The sequence below is a fragment of the Malaclemys terrapin genome, chromosome 12 (genome assembly GCF_027887155.1).
Source record: "Malaclemys terrapin pileata isolate rMalTer1 chromosome 12, rMalTer1.hap1, whole genome shotgun sequence".
NCBI classification, from domain to species: domain Eukaryota; kingdom Metazoa; phylum Chordata; order Testudines; family Emydidae; genus Malaclemys; species Malaclemys terrapin.
This window is the reverse complement of record NC_071516.1, coordinates 24,041,102-24,059,373: the sequence shown is the minus strand read 5'-3', so window position 1 is coordinate 24,059,373 and position 18,272 is coordinate 24,041,102. Positions and strand designations below refer to the sequence as shown.

The window sequence follows — 18,272 nt, the reverse complement described above, 5'->3', positions numbered from 1 at the left end:
AAGAAACACACACAGAGAGGTGTACACATGCATCTCATAAGCTCAAGGACTATATTCTTCGAGCACCGTCCAATACTAGTACTTAAGAAGGGTGAGAGAGGTTGGAGGAGGGCCGAGACTGCATGTTACCCTGCATTGGAAGAGAAGGAGCAGCAACAGAATAGGCTTGTTTTCTGTGGCCAGTTCATGTAGAATAGAGTTGAAACCATTGTCCTGCCACTGCTCCCCTATGGAGTATTGAATCAATGCCTGGTAAATGCAGGGTTCAGTTTTGGGCAACGACTCCAAAAAGACATCACATACACTGGAGAGACCTGAGAGGAAAGCAAGAGCAATGAAAACAGGCTTGGGGGCATAGGGAGGGAAATAAGACATACCATGTGAGGAAAGATTTAAAGGACTGGGTCACATTGAGTCTTGAGAAATGAAGGCTTAATTGTCTATAGTACAAAAAGGGAGGTTATAAAGGGGGCAGCAACTGATTATTCTCACTAGTCAACAAGAACAGAACAAGAAATAATGTGATGGAGACACAAAATGTAAAATTGAGGGTAAGAAGTAGGAAAAAGTTTACAACTCAAATAGTTAGTGGAACAAGTTGCAAAAAGGCAGCAAAATCCCCCTCACTGGGGATATTAAGGCTTGATTAGACATCCATCTGTTAAGGAAGATTTTGTTATAATCTCTCCTGCTAAAATGCAAAGAGGTGGACTAGAAGTCCTACCTAAATCAGTGGATGGGTACCCATGACTTATCTCTGTCAGATTTTTAAAATATAGCATTTATTTAATAAAATAACCGACATCTGGGATCTTAATTCTCCAATTAACTTAGCCCTTTGTTTCCAGTCCTGGGCAATTTATCACAGAATTCATGGCAAACATTATTATTTGCTATAATGATCAAAAATAAAATGTCCAAAATTTTTAACGTTGATGATGGAGTGTTTGAATCTTTTGGGGCATTGTGATTCAAAGAATAAAGAGCAGAAAGTTGTCCTTGGATGGAGACCCTTGTAGCAGAGTCTCAGCATGGAAATAAAAATCACAATAGATTAAGCATCTGTTTCAGAAGAGCACTCACAGCTCCAGCTGAAGTCAGTGGGGCCTGCTGGTGTTTGGGAAACCAGACAGAGAATATACATAAAAACAGTATTGATCATGGAAATGCTGATGCAGGCTGGACTAGAGTGGTGCTACACCTTGCCATCGCATGAGAGCAGACATAAAAAGTACTATTGATGAACAAATCTTGTACCCGTCTGGTAAAAGTCACTCTTTCCATGGACTCTGGATGCCACCAAAGATTGCACAATGTGGTATCTCCTGCTGTAAAGCTAGGATATGGCCTAAAATACCATCAAGGTAACAAAAATTACAATGGTATAGTACTAATTTTTCTTCTGCTATTAAAAATACCATGGTATAGTAGAGTTTAGTTTGTTTGTGTGCATGGACACACACGCACCATTCAGGGTTATATTATCTATAAATGGATGTATATAGGACCCCAATGTGTGTAAATCTATACATAGAGCAATACTTGGCCCAACTTTTCCAGCATGAGTACAGAACAAGATGTCCCACTTAGGGTGCCAAAGCCTAAGTGTCCCAGATTGAAAATAGGTCTTGCATGATTGCATAGCATGCTTACCAGGAGAAAGTTACTAACTACGTTTACTAACAATTATGCACATTCATATCCAAATAAAGCAATATTTCCTTGCAGTGAGAATGGGAGAATGCTGTATCTGCTATCACAATTTATTTGTACTACAGAAGCATGCCGAGATCAGGTGTGGTGAGTGCTGTACAGACACTAAAAGACAGTTTCCAATCTAAACTGAAAACAAGATGCAACCAGGGCATAAATGAAACCTGGAAGCAATGGAGGAATTGCTCAGTCATTGTGGTTGCTGTGGCATGTTTACTTTCTAATGCCAATAACTGTGTACAGAGATGAGAACTGGCCTCAACAACAGTGACTGAAGTAGACTGAAACAGGATGAGGAGCTATGACTGTACCAGCCAAAGAAAGAGCTGTTGAGGACCTTGCTCTTCCTCTAGCAGAGGAGTGGGAGCTGTGGCCCCCCTCATTCTAATCACTGCAGGGATAAAAATCCCTATTGGACAACATTCTGGATTAGTTTTGCCCATTTTTCTCATGCTTACCTTATCAAAATACAATGCAGTAAGTGGAAACAACGACTTCTTGTGTTGGCAAAATGGATCAGAGACCAAAATCATCAAAAGTGACCAGTGATTTTGGGTGTCAAGTGTTACACCTCTAACATGGCTGATTTTCAGAAGATGGCTGCAGAACACTCCCTGAAAATCAGGTACCTTTAAAAATGTCTAGTTTAACACCCAAAATCACTAGTACCTGGGAAAGAACTTATTTGACAGCCCAGCTTACCAAATTCTAACTGTCAAGAGGAAGCAGTACTTTTGGGAGTGATGCTGAAGCATCAGACAACTTTCCAGAGAAGAACTTCCAGTTTAGATATCCTAGAAAACAGAGGACTTGGATGTCTGTACCCACTAATAAATCATTAACTTATGTTATTAGTGTCCATCTCTGCTGGCATTCCCAAATACTGGAACATAATTTGTCTCCTGGAACCCAAGACTAGTCAGTGTGGGTCCAGGTCCAGTTTATCCCATTAGAATACGCTCATTCTTCACAGGGAACCAGCATTATCACCTTTATACTGTATATCCAAACACCATAGACTGCTAGTTCACAGCACTGAAGTTAAAGTGTAATGAGCTATTAGAAAGTCTGACATCCCTGAACTTCCCGAAGAGACCGATCCTACAAGGTGTTGAGCACCTCCAGTGACATGCTCAGCACTTTCATCTCCCCTGGCTTCATCCGGAAAAAAAGGCACTTTGCATCTCTCCAAAGCAGGTCCAAAGACTGGCCAAACCCTGGACCATTTTTTTTTCTGAAACTCACCTCTCTCCGCAAGTGAGGGTTGAAATAAAATGGATCCCACACGCTTCACTCATGGTCTGACAAAATAATGGCAAATGTCTATGTTTTGACAAGTTGCCCCAGTTTTTTCCAATTTCTAATTGTTATGCATTCCTCTACTTGGTTACTTTTAACACAAAAGCCAGTTGCATATAAATGGATGAATTCCAACCCATACAAGTCAGCACAGAGCTCACATGTAGAAAAATTTTCACAGGAAATCCCATCCAAATACGAACACTCTGTTAATGGCCTTCCCTGTTCTGCATGCTCCATACATACCAGTTGGGACAGCAGGATCCATCGTTGGCTTTTCCCAGGTGTTGAGCTGCTCCCAGGTAAATCCATTGGTCCCCAGTGCCACGCTATAACCACAGTTACTGTAGTGTTCATCAAAGGAACAACCACCTGAGGGCAAGAGAGCTGAATAAATACTTCTGTCTATTAATTACTTCTGTCTCATTATGTTATTTCATTTACATCAATGCTTTTATATAAACTCTGGAAGGAAAAACAAAATGCAAAATGAATTTCTGGCACATTAGATTTCTGTATTTGCTTTAGGATATCCAGGAAAGACTTCTGGATATCAAAGACCCACTTTTTGGGCGGGGGGGGGGGGAATCTTATTTTCTCTCTCTCTGATTGTGCTGCTGTTAGTTATGGCTATTACCTTAGATTCAGCCTCACGACTTAAGAATTTAAACAGCAGTCTGGCATTTCAGGCATGAGGATTCAGGTCTGAAGCACAGTAACTGTTTCCTAGCTACAGAGCTTGAAAACCAAGGTGTTCAGATAGGAGGGAGGAATAGAAATTCATATGGCAAATGTTAACCATGGCTTCACTGTGCAAACTCTCAATCCCTCCCTTCATTTACACTTTTAAACATTCAGTAGTGCAAGGTGAATAGATGATTTCAAGACCCCGTCTCTCACATTTACTTACCTTTCAACTTTCTAGTGCCATAGGTAAGGCTGTGATAAGCCAATTGTTTGACCCAATACCAAGAAGTAACAATTTGTATAGTGGGAGCCCATTAAAGTCAACCCTTACCATGGCACAGTACAATACCTTGCTGCAGCAAAGAGGGGATACCATTGTACATTTCACATTTGTTGTTGTTGCTGCAGCATACTGTGATCTTAACAGCATCCCAGTGCAAGAGGGCAAGGGACTCACTGTTATCTGGTATTGAGTTTCAGCTGCTCCGACCCATTCAATGTATCCCAACTCACTAATGTCATAACCTGTATCTAGAAGATGTCGTGTAAGATATCAGTAGAAAGCTAACACCATACTGATCATTGATTTTATTGTTAAGGCTATGTTTTAGTCACGGACAGGGCCAGCGCTTCCATTTAGGTGATCTAGGCAGTTGCCTAGGGCGCCAGGATTTGGGGGGGTGGCATTTTGCCACCCTCGGCAGCAATTTGGCAGTGGGGGGTCCTTCCACGCTCCGGGTCTTCGGCGGCAATTCTGCGGCAGGTCCTTCACTTGCTCTGGGACCTGCCGCCAAAGTGCCCCGAAGAACGGGAGCACGGAAGGACCCTCCCGCCGCAGAATTGCCGACAACGACCGGGAGCGCTGAAGGACCCCTGCCTAGGGCGCCAAAAACCCTGGCGCCGCTCCTGGTCATGGATATTTTTAGTAAAAATCATGGACAGGTCACGGGCAGTAAACAAAAATTCACTGCCCATGACCCTGTCCATGACTTTTACTAAAAATACCAGTGAATAAAACTTTGGGGGGGGGGAACTGCCCAGGGGCCTTGCGGGTGCTGGGGGAGAGTGGCCCAGCTGCTTGGGGAGGACAGGAGGGTGGCCAACAGGCTCCCTACTTGGGTCCGTGCCTCCCCTCCCACCCCAGCAGAGTTTGGGTGTTGGAGGGGCAGGGAGTTGGGCCACGGGACAGGATGAAGCAGGCTCTGGGCAGCACTTACCTGGCGGGGGCTCCTTGGAAGCAGCGACATCCCCCTTGCTCAGTTGCTAGGTGGAAGCGTGGCCAGACAGCTCTGTGTGCTGCCTCCACCTGCAGGCTCCGTGGTTCCCAGCCAATGGGAGCTGCAAAGCAAGTGCTCTGAGTGGAAGCAGTGTACAGAGCTGCCTGGCCATGCCTCCGCCTAGCAACCATGCAAGGGGGATGTCGCTGGTTCCGGGGAGCCTCCCAGCTAAGCGCCGCCCAAAGTCCACCTCACCCCATCCTGTGCCCCAACCCTCTATCCCCTCCTACACCCAAACTCTGCTGCTTGGTGGGGTCATGTAGTGGAGGTGCGGGGGCCTGAGACTGCTTCAGCAGCGGACGGAGCGCCTGGTGCAGGAATCCGTGACTTCTGTGACCTCTGTGACAAACTCGCAGCCTTAATTATTGCATCACATACAGAGGACAAATTCAAAATTACAAACATATTCGACATTATGTTATCAAAGTGTGTCTGCCATGCAGGGCTAAAGTTACCCACCCAAGACAAAGGAATGTGGTTTCTAGAAGATATTTTGAAGGTACATTAAGAGACAATGGGAATGCAATTTACACAGAGGATAAATAGGAGTATAAGGCCAACAAGGGGAGGAGATAATCACTCAGCATCATGGCAAGGGGAAGAGATTACAGGAAACAGATCAATTTGCATTTAAACAAACACCAGCAGGGGAATAAACCAGCATGAAACTTCCTTCACCAGAAGACTCCATTTCATCATCCTCACAGCATGAATTAACTTTCCTTTGGGGGGTAAGAATCCATTTCAAATTTTGCATTTGAATAAAAATAATATAAATTATTGATTTCCAGTTTCTCTACCTTATATAGAGAATATAGTTTTATTGTCTTATTGTGTCTTTATGCTGTCCTTGATCTCTACATTCACTTATAAAGCTGTTGGCACATGGCACACTCACAGCTTCAGCAAACTGGCTTCTCTTAATGCTCAGCCCTAGGTGGCAGTGCCAGGAACAGAACCCAGATCTCCAAAACCTCAGTCTGGTGCCATGTATATACAAGTCCAGCCTTCCTCTTTGAACTGTTCACTTGGATTATTTGCATTCTGTTTGTGGCATGTTAGTACTCGTCATTTAAGTCACAAGAATTTCTGCTTCCTGATGGACTGAAACTTTTTAAAAATGAGAGAATAACAAACAGAAAATAGCAAACAAACAAAAAGCAAATAGCAGACGATCCAGTGCAAACATTTGGCTGAATGATCATTTATAATGCAATCTGTAAAATTCTTGGAATTGGCTAACAGTCGTAAATAAATTGGCAGCTGTCTGAACACTTGTGAATAAAGAGACCCCCCATGAATAATGGAATGAACTTGCCATGCCTGAACACAAATAACGTGTGTGGTATTTGACCAGCACTAGCCAGCATTGCAAAATGAAATGCTGGGAATGAATTTATGAAGAGGAGGCTTCTAGATGGCTGACAGATCATGACTCACAATAATTACTTACCACTCTGAAAATAGTCACTTAGACTTTAATTAGAATATATTCTATTTAGGCAAAAAGTGTATTCATTCCTTAGATTTCTATGAACAAATAGGCAATTTATACCTACAAGAAGGACTCCACATTCAACAGAATATTATCTTTCCACTCATCAAGGTTCTCTCTCTGGGAATGCTACATCTGTTCTGGTTAATTACAGCAATTCCCAGATCTCCCTCAATTGAGCTTCTTCTCTTTCTATATACCAGAAGAGGTGGGCAGTCATTGTACAAACCAGCCAATCATTCTCCCATTGAAAAGGTAATATGAAAATATGAAAACATGTGAACCCTTCAACAAGAAAGAATAATGGAGAGAATAGCTTAGATGTAGCTGCAAAATTAACTATTTAATGATGAGTAAACAAAGAGCCATATTTCCCATCTTCATAGAGGTATGCAAGAGGAAAGAATTTGAATGTTAGGAAAGGCTACAGTTGTGCAGCATCTTCCTGGTATGTATACCTGACAGCTGCCAACTGCAGAAGGGTCAAGCAGAGGCCAGTCCTGATGAGGTCCTGATGGAGAATTCCCACCTTCTTAGAGAATCACTATTTTGTCCCAGTTACATTGCCCCCATGCATATCCCCTTCTTGGAACCCACGCCCTACTTGGCCTGCCAAACATGCATCAGCAATGAATCCATTAGAACGTCCCATGGATTGTGGGCCTTACCCATAGTAACATTGACTCTGCACTGCTTTGGCTTTCTCTACCACACAGGCAAGCAAGGCTGGCTCTGTTCCTATGCTGACATTTGTTTTCCAGTCAGCTGTGCTCCTCTGACACCTCTGTAGTTAAGAGGGTGTGTAGAGTAACCCAGTGGTATTCAGAACCATATTAACTTGTTCTGCAGACAGGGCCGGATCTAGGGTTTTGGCCACCCCAAACAGCCAAAAAAAAAAAAAAAAAAAAGCCGCGATCGCGATCTGCGGTGGCAATTCGGTGGAAGGTCCTTCGCTCCGAGCGGGAGTGAGGGACCATCCGCTGAATTGCCGCTGAATAGCTTGGCCTGCCGCCCCTCTCCGGAGTGGCCGCCCCAAGCACCTGCTTGCCAAGCTGGTGCCTGGAGCCGGCCCTGTCTGCAGACAACCTGCCAGTTGTACCCTACCTCGCCTGGGAGAATTAGTTAGATGTTCCCTGACTCCTTGCTTCCTTGATTTTTCCTTCCTAAGCATAGTACTTTGCACTTGTCTTTCCTGAATTTCATCTTGTTGACTTTCATCTTTGTTGATTTTGATGACAGACTATAACGAGCATCAACCCATTATTTTGTATTATTTCATTATCCTATTAAAGGACCAAAGTATTTTAAAGGGCAAAATGTTTTGTAATCAAAATCTAAAAACCTAATATGAACCAATTACTTTTTTTGATGGGGGGGGGAGCAATTAGAACTCTCCTATAGCATAGGGCACCTCAAACACAGCAGCACTGTGCTAGCAAAAGAGGAGCACAAGGAGAAATTTACCGGTCTCATTTCACTGTCCAAGCTGATTGAAATCTTAAAATAGCAATGGTGTTGCTAGACAGTTTTTTCAATATTGCCTAGATCCCTCAATCAACATAGATCTTATTTTATCAGGTGTTGTACAAATACATACCAAAAAAAAAAAAAAAAAAAGACAGTTGCTGCCCCAAAATCCAAAAAGACGTCATGTAGATAAGACAAATGAGAGAGCTGAGGGAGGGAGAATGGGAGAAGGTGAAAAACACGATGTGTGCAAGTTTTACTCAACGGGAGCAATAGTTCCAACTTGTCTAACTACCTTGTCATGATCAGGTTGTATCTGACTGTATGCATTGTGGAAGAGGTGAACTTTGAGGACGAACTCCAAGGAGGATAAGGTGATGACTTCTCAGAAATTAACAGGGAACTTTTCCACTCCTAAACAGCAGCGTGAGAGGAAGTGTGAAAGTGCTAGATGGATAGGTAAGGGTGATAAGACATTTGTGTTTGAAGAGGCAAATGATCCTGCAGGAATTTGAAAAGATGGGATAACATAGTCAAAGCAATGAGTGAGGAAGATGAATTTAGCAGTAGCAGTATCTTGAATGGACTTCACAGGGTGAAATTCCAGACAACGAGGCCAGAGGAGATATTACGGTAATCAATGTGCAAGATCGGGGCTTGGACAAGAGATTAGCAGTATGGGTAGAAAAGAAAGATTGGATCTTGGCGACCTTCCACAGGAAGAAATGGCAAGACAGAGACAGCCTGAATGTGTGGGTCAAAACAGGGTAAGGTCAAAGATGGAGCAAAGACTATGGATCTGAGTGACAGAGGTTGGTGGGGTCCAGTATGTTAGAGAAGAGAGAGCAGCGGGCTGCTGGGCAAAAGATCATGAGGTTCCACTTTGGCCATTTAAGTTTAAATTTCAGTTGGTGACTGAACATCCGAGAGAAGTCAGAAAAACAGGCTGTGGTTTTGGTTTGGAAGGAGGAAGGCAGACTTCAGGTAAAAAAGAAGCTTTGTGAGTGATCAGCACAAAGTTGATAGAACTGTTTCTGTGACTAAACTACCCAGATATGGCTTGTAAAGGGAGAAGAAAAGGAAAACAAGGGTTCTGGTACCCCCACTGAACCAAAGGGAGGAAAGGAGAACCCATTGAATGAAAGGGGTGAAGGAGCAATCCCCGCAGCCAGAGAATGAGGAGAGGGGTGCTAGAATGTTGGGACCAGTCACCATAGAACACTGCAGTATTTAATAGTTGTAGCAGTCCTAGTTTAGATCTGCAAGTTGGGGGGGGGGGGGTTCCTTTTTTGAAAGAGAGAATTCTGTGTGTGGCACTACATTGCAACTCAAGGCTCTGAACCATGACTGGAAAGTGGCATGATGCTTATTGCAGCTTAGTAATTCCAGATGCAATATGTTCTTTACAAATACAAATGTCTTTTTTTTTTTTTTTTTTTAACTGCCAGCCCTGCACATTCAACCTGGGATTGGAATCTAGTGGGCTTTCATTTCCCATGCAATCATTTGAAATAAAAATTCCACACGCTAAATGATATCCTCAGTTATGCCAATACAACCTTAGAACATTCAACTTATGCCCCCCGTGACAGCTCTGTAACTGCATTGCTTTGACAAAACAGTCTAGCTCATGCTCTCCTACTGATGTTGGCTTTATAGTCCCCAAAATCAGTAAACTAACGTTCGTAACTACAGTGGTGGATATTACAGACAGGAAGCAGCTCTGAGTAAGAATTTTCATGTGGTCAATCCCAGGAGCGGCGCCAGGGTTTTTGCCACCCTAGGCAGCAGCGCTCCTCCTCTGAGCATTTGGCGGCAAGGGTCCTTCCTCTTTGCGTCTTCAGGGCACTTCGGCGGCGGGTCCCGGAGCGAGTGAAGGACCTGCCGCCGAATTTCTGCTGAAGACCCGGAGCGGAAGGACCCCCCGTCACCGAATTTCCACTGAGGACAGCAAAATGCTGCCCACCAAATCCTGCCACCCTAGGCGACTGCCTAGGGTTGCCTAGTGGAAGCTCCGGCCCTGGTCAATCCTTAATCCTCAGAATAGAATCAGACCCTCAAAATACCGGTCCTAAAGGAAAAGACCTCTTGGGTGGGGGGAAAGGAGGGAGGTTTGGAATAATGTACTGGGAGAGTGGAAGCAGGGTGGCCTAGTGGACAGAACACTTGACTGGGATCTATTCCTGGCTTGGTCTGCTGGGTGACTGTGGGTGAGTCACTTCCTGTCTCTTTGCTTCAGTTTCCCCATCTGTAAAATGGGGATAATGATGCTTAATTCCTTTGTTAAAACACTTTGAGTTTACTGGTGAAAAGTGCTATATAAAAGCATTTTATTATTAATTATTATTATTATGTTTACTTCCCCAATGGATGAAAGTGGTCTTGAATATGTGTTTGTAAGCAAAGGAAATAACCCTGTTATACAGTACGGTTCCATGATTTAAAATAATAGAGAATAAGATGATTTTTTTTAAAGTCCTGTTAGATGAGCATGACAGACGGAGTGGTTCTTGGAGTTGCCACAATATACACCAACCCACTAACTGCAGGTTAAATCCCCTGGAAACAACCCCCCCTGCTGGTGGGTTTCAGCATTATACCACAGAAGGAATAATATGCTTGGGTTTCCTAGACAAAAGGTGGGGGGAAGGGAAGGGTAACTACCTCTGCCCAGATTAGGACTCTTCCACGGAAACGCAGGCTGCAGACCAAATTCAGCCCTGATTTATACAGGTGTCAGTGGGAGTTCTGAACACAGCACTTCTGAAAACCAGGCCATTTGTGTAAGTACCTAAACATGGACTTCAGCTAGCCACATCTAAATACATTGGTCTATAAGGGCACATACAGGCACGATCCCTCTATAGACACACTGTCACCTTTCACTGAAGTGTAACTAGCTCAGAAGTGAAACAGAGCCTCTCCCTAACCAGGGGGGCGGCCAGAATGGCAAAGCAAAAAACAAACAAACAAACAAAAACCTGCGGCGCGGGTGCAGGGGGACCGGATGTGGGGTGGGGTGAGGGAGCGGGTGGGAGAGAGAGAGAGAAGGGGGAGGCCAGGGCTACAGCAGGGGCACTGCCACACGGCCCCTCCTGCTGCGCCGCCTCCTGCCACCTCCCGCGAGGGCTCCGCTCCGGTTGGCAGGGAGGGAAGGAAGAGGACTGGTTCTCTGCGTCACCGCACCCTACAGGACGGCCAGAGCAGAACAATAACAAAAAAAAAAAGCGGCCGTGCCGCCTTAAGATTGGGCAGAATACCGCCTCGAACAATTTGCCGCCCCAAGCACCAGCTTGCTCAGCTGGTGCCTGGAGCCAGCCCTGTCCCTAACCGCCACAGTGAAATTAATCACACAAGTGAAGAGCAAAAGTGAAGAATATTCGATTCATCACATTGAAAGAGGAATTTAGAAAGTCAGAATTACCCAAGTTAGAATTTAACTATGATACAGGGCTAAACCCCACAAAGTAATTTCACAAAAGGTGAAAATATCCACATGCAGACAGAAAGCTCATGCCAAGTGTTAAAAACGGTGAGGCTTTCAGGAAGAGCAAAGGCAGCTTTTGGTTCTACCTGTCTCCTCTTCCAATCAGCTAAAAAGTAACGCTGGAGGTTGTGTCTCAAAAGTGGGACAGGGGAAAAGGAAACTGAGATCATTTCAACTTGGCCAGATGCAACATGAGCAATGAGTGACCTCTTGCTAGCAAAAATAGAAACCCAAACAAGCAATGAAACAGCCTTCCTGATTCAAAAGGGGTCATATTTAGGCAAATAATGGCATACACACAGGAAGGATAAAATAACCCCTTGTTTTACACTGCAGGCTTGTAACAATGCCACTGCTCATCTGAGTGATGCTAATTAATTTTGAGCAGACCTATCATCAGTTACTGAGTCTTGCCCCCGGATTAAATGTAAACCAGCCTTGCATAAATTGAATGCTTTCCTTGAATATATAATTGAATTTGCAGAAGTGTGTGCCAGGGGGGTGTTTAAATAAGTGCACAAATACGATAAAAAGGACTTCACGCCATTATATCTAATTCAGTAAGCAAAAATAATGGCAGGGCACATTCCAATTAGTGTTTGATTTATTTATTTTAACAAATCCAATTAGTGGAATGTTTTATAAAGTCATCCAATGTCAGTCATGGACTCGCCAGATAGAAACAATACTTTTAAAAGGGATTAAAAAAAAAAAAGATGATGGGAAGGCTCATTGGATCTACAGTGCATCTTAATGCACACAGGAACAACATGGGATCAGGCATCACTTGATCAAGTATTTGCATCATCCCCAGAAGAGAAAGAAAGAGCATCAGCAGTCTCATTGTTCCTGCTTCAGGTCTTTCCTCTTGGGGATAAACCCTTATTTACTTTATTTTTTTCCCCTTTTAAAAAAATATTAAGAGGATATAAATGCACAGAGCAGATCTAAATGGGAAAAATTTACCTGGAGTACAAGTTGTTAAGCTTTCTCTAGAGGAAAATGGGATTTTGGCCCTCCATAGCTTTGCAAGAGCATAGAAGATGAGGATAGAGGAAGGGGTGAATCCTATAGCAGGGAGGTACTGTTGATGTACCATAGGACTTTTAGAACAAGAATAGGATTGTTCTCTTTGACCATTAATTCTTGTCTCCTCCCAGCATGTTCATGTTCACAGAGCCAGAGGAGATGCACTTGGGCTATTAGAGCAATAATGTCTATTGCAAGAGATTTTTGTTGTTTTTAATATATACAAATTTATTCCATGACTCACTTCAGAGTATTTAGACAACTTATATTTGATACAGCATCCTTCATGCAACATAGACAGCCATAGGGCTGTAGAATAAAGAAGAGGCTTTAAAGAGTTGAATTTGGACCTATGCATACACTTAGAACGTACACGAGACAAATCCCTGGAGGAGAGCCCAGTGTATCCTCCTCTAGGAAGAGTAATTAATCCTGTATATGCATTCTAGGGCACTCCAAAAAGAGATGGACCTGAACCAGAAACCTACATCTGAACATACCTAAAGTTTGGGCATGTTCAGACTGTAGATCTGACTTGCATCTCCAGTTCCCAAACAACATATTCTCTCTGGTAATATCTTTCTTGAGCACAGATGGCTTACCATATCCAGAAAGGGGGATGGATTCCACCAGGGATGGGAAAATTGACTTTATTGTCCTCTCCTGCCATTCAGGGAGAAGAAGAAAATCAGAGTGTACCTATGACTGCTGGCATCAGGATGAATGTTTTATTTTCCCCTTTGACACCGCGGTATAGAGTCAGACCAATAGGCTAAGTGCTGGATGCAAAGCCCGTTGAAGTCAATAGAAAGATTTCCACTGAATTTAAAAGGGTTTGGTTCAGGCCCCAACAATGATCTCAACAATGCTGGAGTCCACAATCGTCCCACTTCTCACTACTTGTTCCTTGATGAATCTAGCAGTCACCTGTTTCTCCAGGTAACCAGTACACTGTGATGTTTGAAGTAAATCTCAATGGTTTCTCCAGTACTTCTGACCATCCACTTATGATAAAGTCTGATCATGGCTCTTCTTTGGCAGTGATGACTCTTGCTGGCTCCTGGCTGCGATCACCAGTTCTCAGGGGGACTGGTTGCCCAGCTGTCAGTCTGGTCACGGTTTGCCTGTCTGCCCTAGTAAACTTTGTTTCGTTTGCCTCTCTTTCATTTGTTTTTTTTTAAGCCAGATATTGAGTGTAGGCTTGTGTGACTGGGGGAGTGTAAGAAGTAAAACTCTTCAACTGTCCAGAGTCAGTGATGAGGCAGTCCTCCTGGTGTGTTTCTAGAACTACCACCTGGCTAGATATGTATTTTTATTGTCACAATTAGCTTAATTTAATAGGTTTTTTTTTTGTTTGTTTTTTGCTGTCTGAAGAACTCTTTTGGCCATCACATTGCTCAGACTATTTTGATGAGGAAATGATGCGCTCAAACTCGTACCGCAGGTATTGGCATATTCATGACATTCCACACTTACAAACATGCCCAGCAATTTACTATTGGTCATAATCACCCATTTATTGCATGGTTGATTAATAGAAAGCCATCCATAAACGTAGGCTGAAATTTTCAGAAGGGAACAAGGGAACTTAAGCACCCATCTCCCTTAAGTCTCTTTGAAAACCCCGAATTCAAACAAATCCCCCCTAGTTTTAGACACATCCTCTATAGGATTTCATAACCTCAAATCAGCTCTTCTGTTTGGACCTTCCATCCACTGGGCTGCCATATTAGAGGAATTTATGCCATCAGGAAGAAGTTATTGTGACCTCCCTTTTTTTTTCTCAGTATCTAAATCCATAGAGGGGATGGGTGAGGGAGGAGAAACAGTTTTTCCTTCTGGCAAAATGTTGTTCACATTTTTTTTTTAACTGAAAATGACAACAATGGCTTCAGCTGGGGACATAAATTTGCTCTTTTATCTGGCTCATCCTGGCAAAATTGATAATTTCAGCTTATGTAAAATGGTATCTATTTCAATATGAAACTCTGGAAGTCATGAAGTAGTAATAGGCACATGATTCATTAGATGAACTTCATACACTTCATTTCAGATACATATTCAACATGAAATGTATCTTTTTCAGCTTTTGCATTATACATCCATTTCCATATAGGCTTTGAGGTAGCTTATCTACATGCTTCTTCATTCTCTCTCTCTCACACACACACACACACACACACACACACAAAGAACATGCAACCACCAACACAACTGTATTTATATCCTTGCCTAGATTGCCATTCTGAAGAAGTTATGTACCTAGTGAATGATGCATCTACTGATATGGTGCCTGGCTTAGTTAAATCTTATTTTAAAACTAGTGGATTGTCAAACAATGTTTGACCTGCTCAAATGCCTGTTTTTTGTCTTCCCAATGACAGGCAAGGTCCTATTCCAGCAGTTCCCTTGAGAGCTTATTGACCATAGATTTGGAATGGATTTTGCCAAAATGTTGATCGTCCTCAAATCTATGTAGATCCACTTTATAGCTATTATTGTTATATTTGAACGAGCAATTAAGCTATGCTCCGTTTATGTCTGGTTAGACCAATTTTTAATTCTTAAATTCACTGTTAGGGGTCTCACTCACTCTCTCTACAAAGCTTCCCTAAGTCTTTCATTGTATTCTTTGAGAGTCCTAGTTCAAATTGAATCATCATCCATTACAACTTCAGTACCTAGTAATCCATCAAGAATCTATCAAATTACTTTCAAATACCTCAGGAGCATAATGCTAAATGTCTTTTGTTTAAATGTGTAATGTCCAAGTGACAAACTTAGAGCACGACTCATCTTACTTCACTTGCCAGAATGCATGTCCTGCTTCTAATACTAAGAACATCTTTGCTTCTGACAGCTTAGCTGTCACTACCTTAGTGGTTCAATGGTAACATCTTATTGTTTTATTTAAATGTGAGGATTTATGCACATCCATAATTGCATTGCTTTTTCAATATCACTCAGTGGTAGGTTCTACCTTTTCAGTAATCCTATCTTTCCATATTTAGTTCAGTTTTCACTTTAACTGTTAAATCAAATGGAATTTTGTTGGTAGATGGACAACTAAAGTTACTGACTTGTCTATCCCAATCTGGTGACCTCCATCCTGCCATCCTGGGTCTTGGAAAACATCTGAGAATTCTCCTAACATAGTCTCCATTTGATTCTGTAACATTTTAGAGCTAACAAACTTGTTCTCTAAGAGAGGTGGTACTTCTGCATTTACTAAATGGACAGTCAAATAATAGTGGTTTTTAAAAACTTTACACCAGTTGCTTACTACTATTCTTATGGCCTAACTATGAGAATAAGTCTTGCTGTCCTTCCATTTCTGTATCTTTTCTTTTGTTATAATATTATATACTTTTCTTGGAATAATGCTGGATTGTGCTCCAGTATCCACTTTATAGTTTTTATGTTTAAATAGAGTTGAAATTAATATTTGACTGTATTGGCCTAACCAAAGCAGTTTGCTGCACAGTCACTGTACCTATAAGATCTGCATCCGAGCTTTGCTCTTCTCTAAACATATGGCAACTTTGGGGTTTAACTGTGCAACATACCTTAGAAAGGATTATTTTACCACATTACACTTGTGGTGTTTTCGACCAAATGCAGAAGGACTTTTTGACAGCATCTGGTGCATAGGGATCTTTGCCAATCTTTCCTATGGTAATTCTTCATTTTCGCTTTTTGTAATGATGCTACATGAACTAGCTGCCCATTCTGCACTGTCATTTAAATCCCAACTACAATTCTTGCTAATTTCCTTGAGTTGGGCTGTTAAACCAACTTCCCATACCTATATTTACCTCTCTGAGGTTTCTAGACATATATTTATGTATTTATTTATTTATTTTAGTTAGGAGCAACAAAATTACCTGGTTGGACTTTAAGCAAGCCGCCCTGGTGTTGATTTATTCATATTGCCCTTGATTATGACTAAAATAAATTCTCTCAGATGGAACTTTCAGTGATTCCAAAACATATGCATAAACCTGTCACATCTCTATCTTCTTTCTTCTGACCTTTAAAAGCAGTATTCTTGCAATGCAGCCAGGGCTGCCACATGGGAAACAGTCTTTCTTGTATTAGTCGTGCTTTACCATGGGGGCTTCAGAGAAGAGCATGCAGTTGGTTGCTTAAAATGAGGGCATTTCCAGGAGGCTTTTCTGGAAATCCAGTAGACATGGTAGAAACAAACTCTCCTCTTTTGAGGTCTTATCTTCTGACATGCAAGCTTGACAAGGGATCTAGTTTGCTTCTCTGCTAAGAAACCCAAGTGCTTTGTGGCTCTCTCAAAAGTGTGCAGCATGGGCTTAACTCTGCTCCCATTAATGTCAACATGAGCAGGCTTAGTCCAACATGTTGAGGCATTCAGAAGAAGCCACCTATTTATTTCAGGAGGTTTCCACTCAGCCTTTGTCTGCTCAGGTTTTTTGGAAACGTCTAGCTTAGACTGGGCATTCTCTGAAGTTTAAACAATGGTATTAGCATAGTTAAATCCATACGAACATGGCTGTTCCCCAGGCTAGCGACACAGTTCTGTACTTTTGCTCACAAAAAGATCCAGAGGTTTGCAGAAGGGAAGTAAAAATGTAAGATTCTAGATGATCCTTGTCAGCTGCTCCTACTGGAGAGCCCCGATACAGGCCCACACCCTTAGATGTTCCTATGTACTGAGGGTGAGGCACTTTTACCCTTCTTGTTTTCATTTTTTATCTTTTTAGCATGTATTTCACATTTTCTGGCAATAGGGGGAGCCATTGTTGAGCCTGTCGGGACACACTGTGTACATGCATGTTACAGGATGCATGAATAGCCTAGCACAGGGGTCGGCAACGTTCGGCACGCGGCTCGCTAGGGTAAGCACCCTGGTGGGCCGGGCCAGTTTATTTACCTGCTGACGCGGCAGGTTCGGCCGATTGTGGCCCCCACTGGCCGCGGTTCGCTGTCCCGGGCCAATGGGGGCGGTGGGAAGCCATGGCCAGCACATCCCTCGACCCGCGCCGCTTCCCGCCACCCCCATTGGCCCGGGACGGCAAACCGCAGCCAGTGTGGGCCACGATCGGCCGAACCTGCCGTGTCAGCAGGTAAATAAACTGGCCTGGCCCCCTAGGGTGCTTACCCTAGCGAGCTGCGTGCCGAACGTTGCCGACCCCTGGCCTAGCATATATAAGGGGGTGTTAAGAGCTTCTCTGTTGGTGGAGTGGAGACAGACTCTAAACAGGGAGAAAGATTTGTCTGTCTGCAACTGGTATGTCTTGCTGGACCACCCAGCATAGAGTGAGAAGGGAGCGAGTTTATTTACTTGCTGTACTGTAGCACATAATTGGATTCCCTTGTAGTTTTCAGTGAAAGGTTAAAATCCACCTAGTCTCTCTTGAACTTGACTGAATTGCTCTGGGTGAATGGCAGCTCGCAACACAGCCAATAACTCAGCCACACTTAATGGCCATCCTAATGCCTTAAATTCTTCCTGCTGAAGACTTCCATGCTGCAAATTGAAATCCACTGAATAATATTGAGGGTTTAAAAAATAAATAATTAAATTCAGAAGAACAGGTGTAATTAGGGCTCCAGTACTGTACAAGTCTCAACAGACTGAGTTTAGCTGTAGTAATGCAAATATCAAATATTAGCTAGGTACCAGTTGAATGTCTGAAGCCTGTTTAAAAATAGAACCAGCATCCATTGTTGAATATCAACAATGTGATTTTATTAGTCAATTAGTTTTTAATAACACACACACTGAGTTGCGATGTTTATTGCATCTTGTTCAATTTAATAAAGTGGTTATTGCAAGCTAATCCTA

General features: G+C 42.8%; 1 protein-coding gene across 4 annotated transcripts in view; it reads right to left on the bottom strand.

Moving 5' to 3' along the window:
• Nucleotides 1–18,272, bottom strand: part of PTPRT (protein tyrosine phosphatase receptor type T) — a 699,175-nt gene that overhangs the window by 524,131 nt on the left and 156,772 nt on the right. For all 4 annotated transcript variants that reach the window (XM_054046511.1, XM_054046508.1, XM_054046510.1 and 1 more), the window contains exon 2: nt 3,259–3,384. In XM_054046511.1, the coding sequence (XP_053902486.1) occupies nt 3,259–3,384 (126 nt within the window). The remainder of the gene's footprint in view (nt 1–3,258; nt 3,385–18,272) is intronic.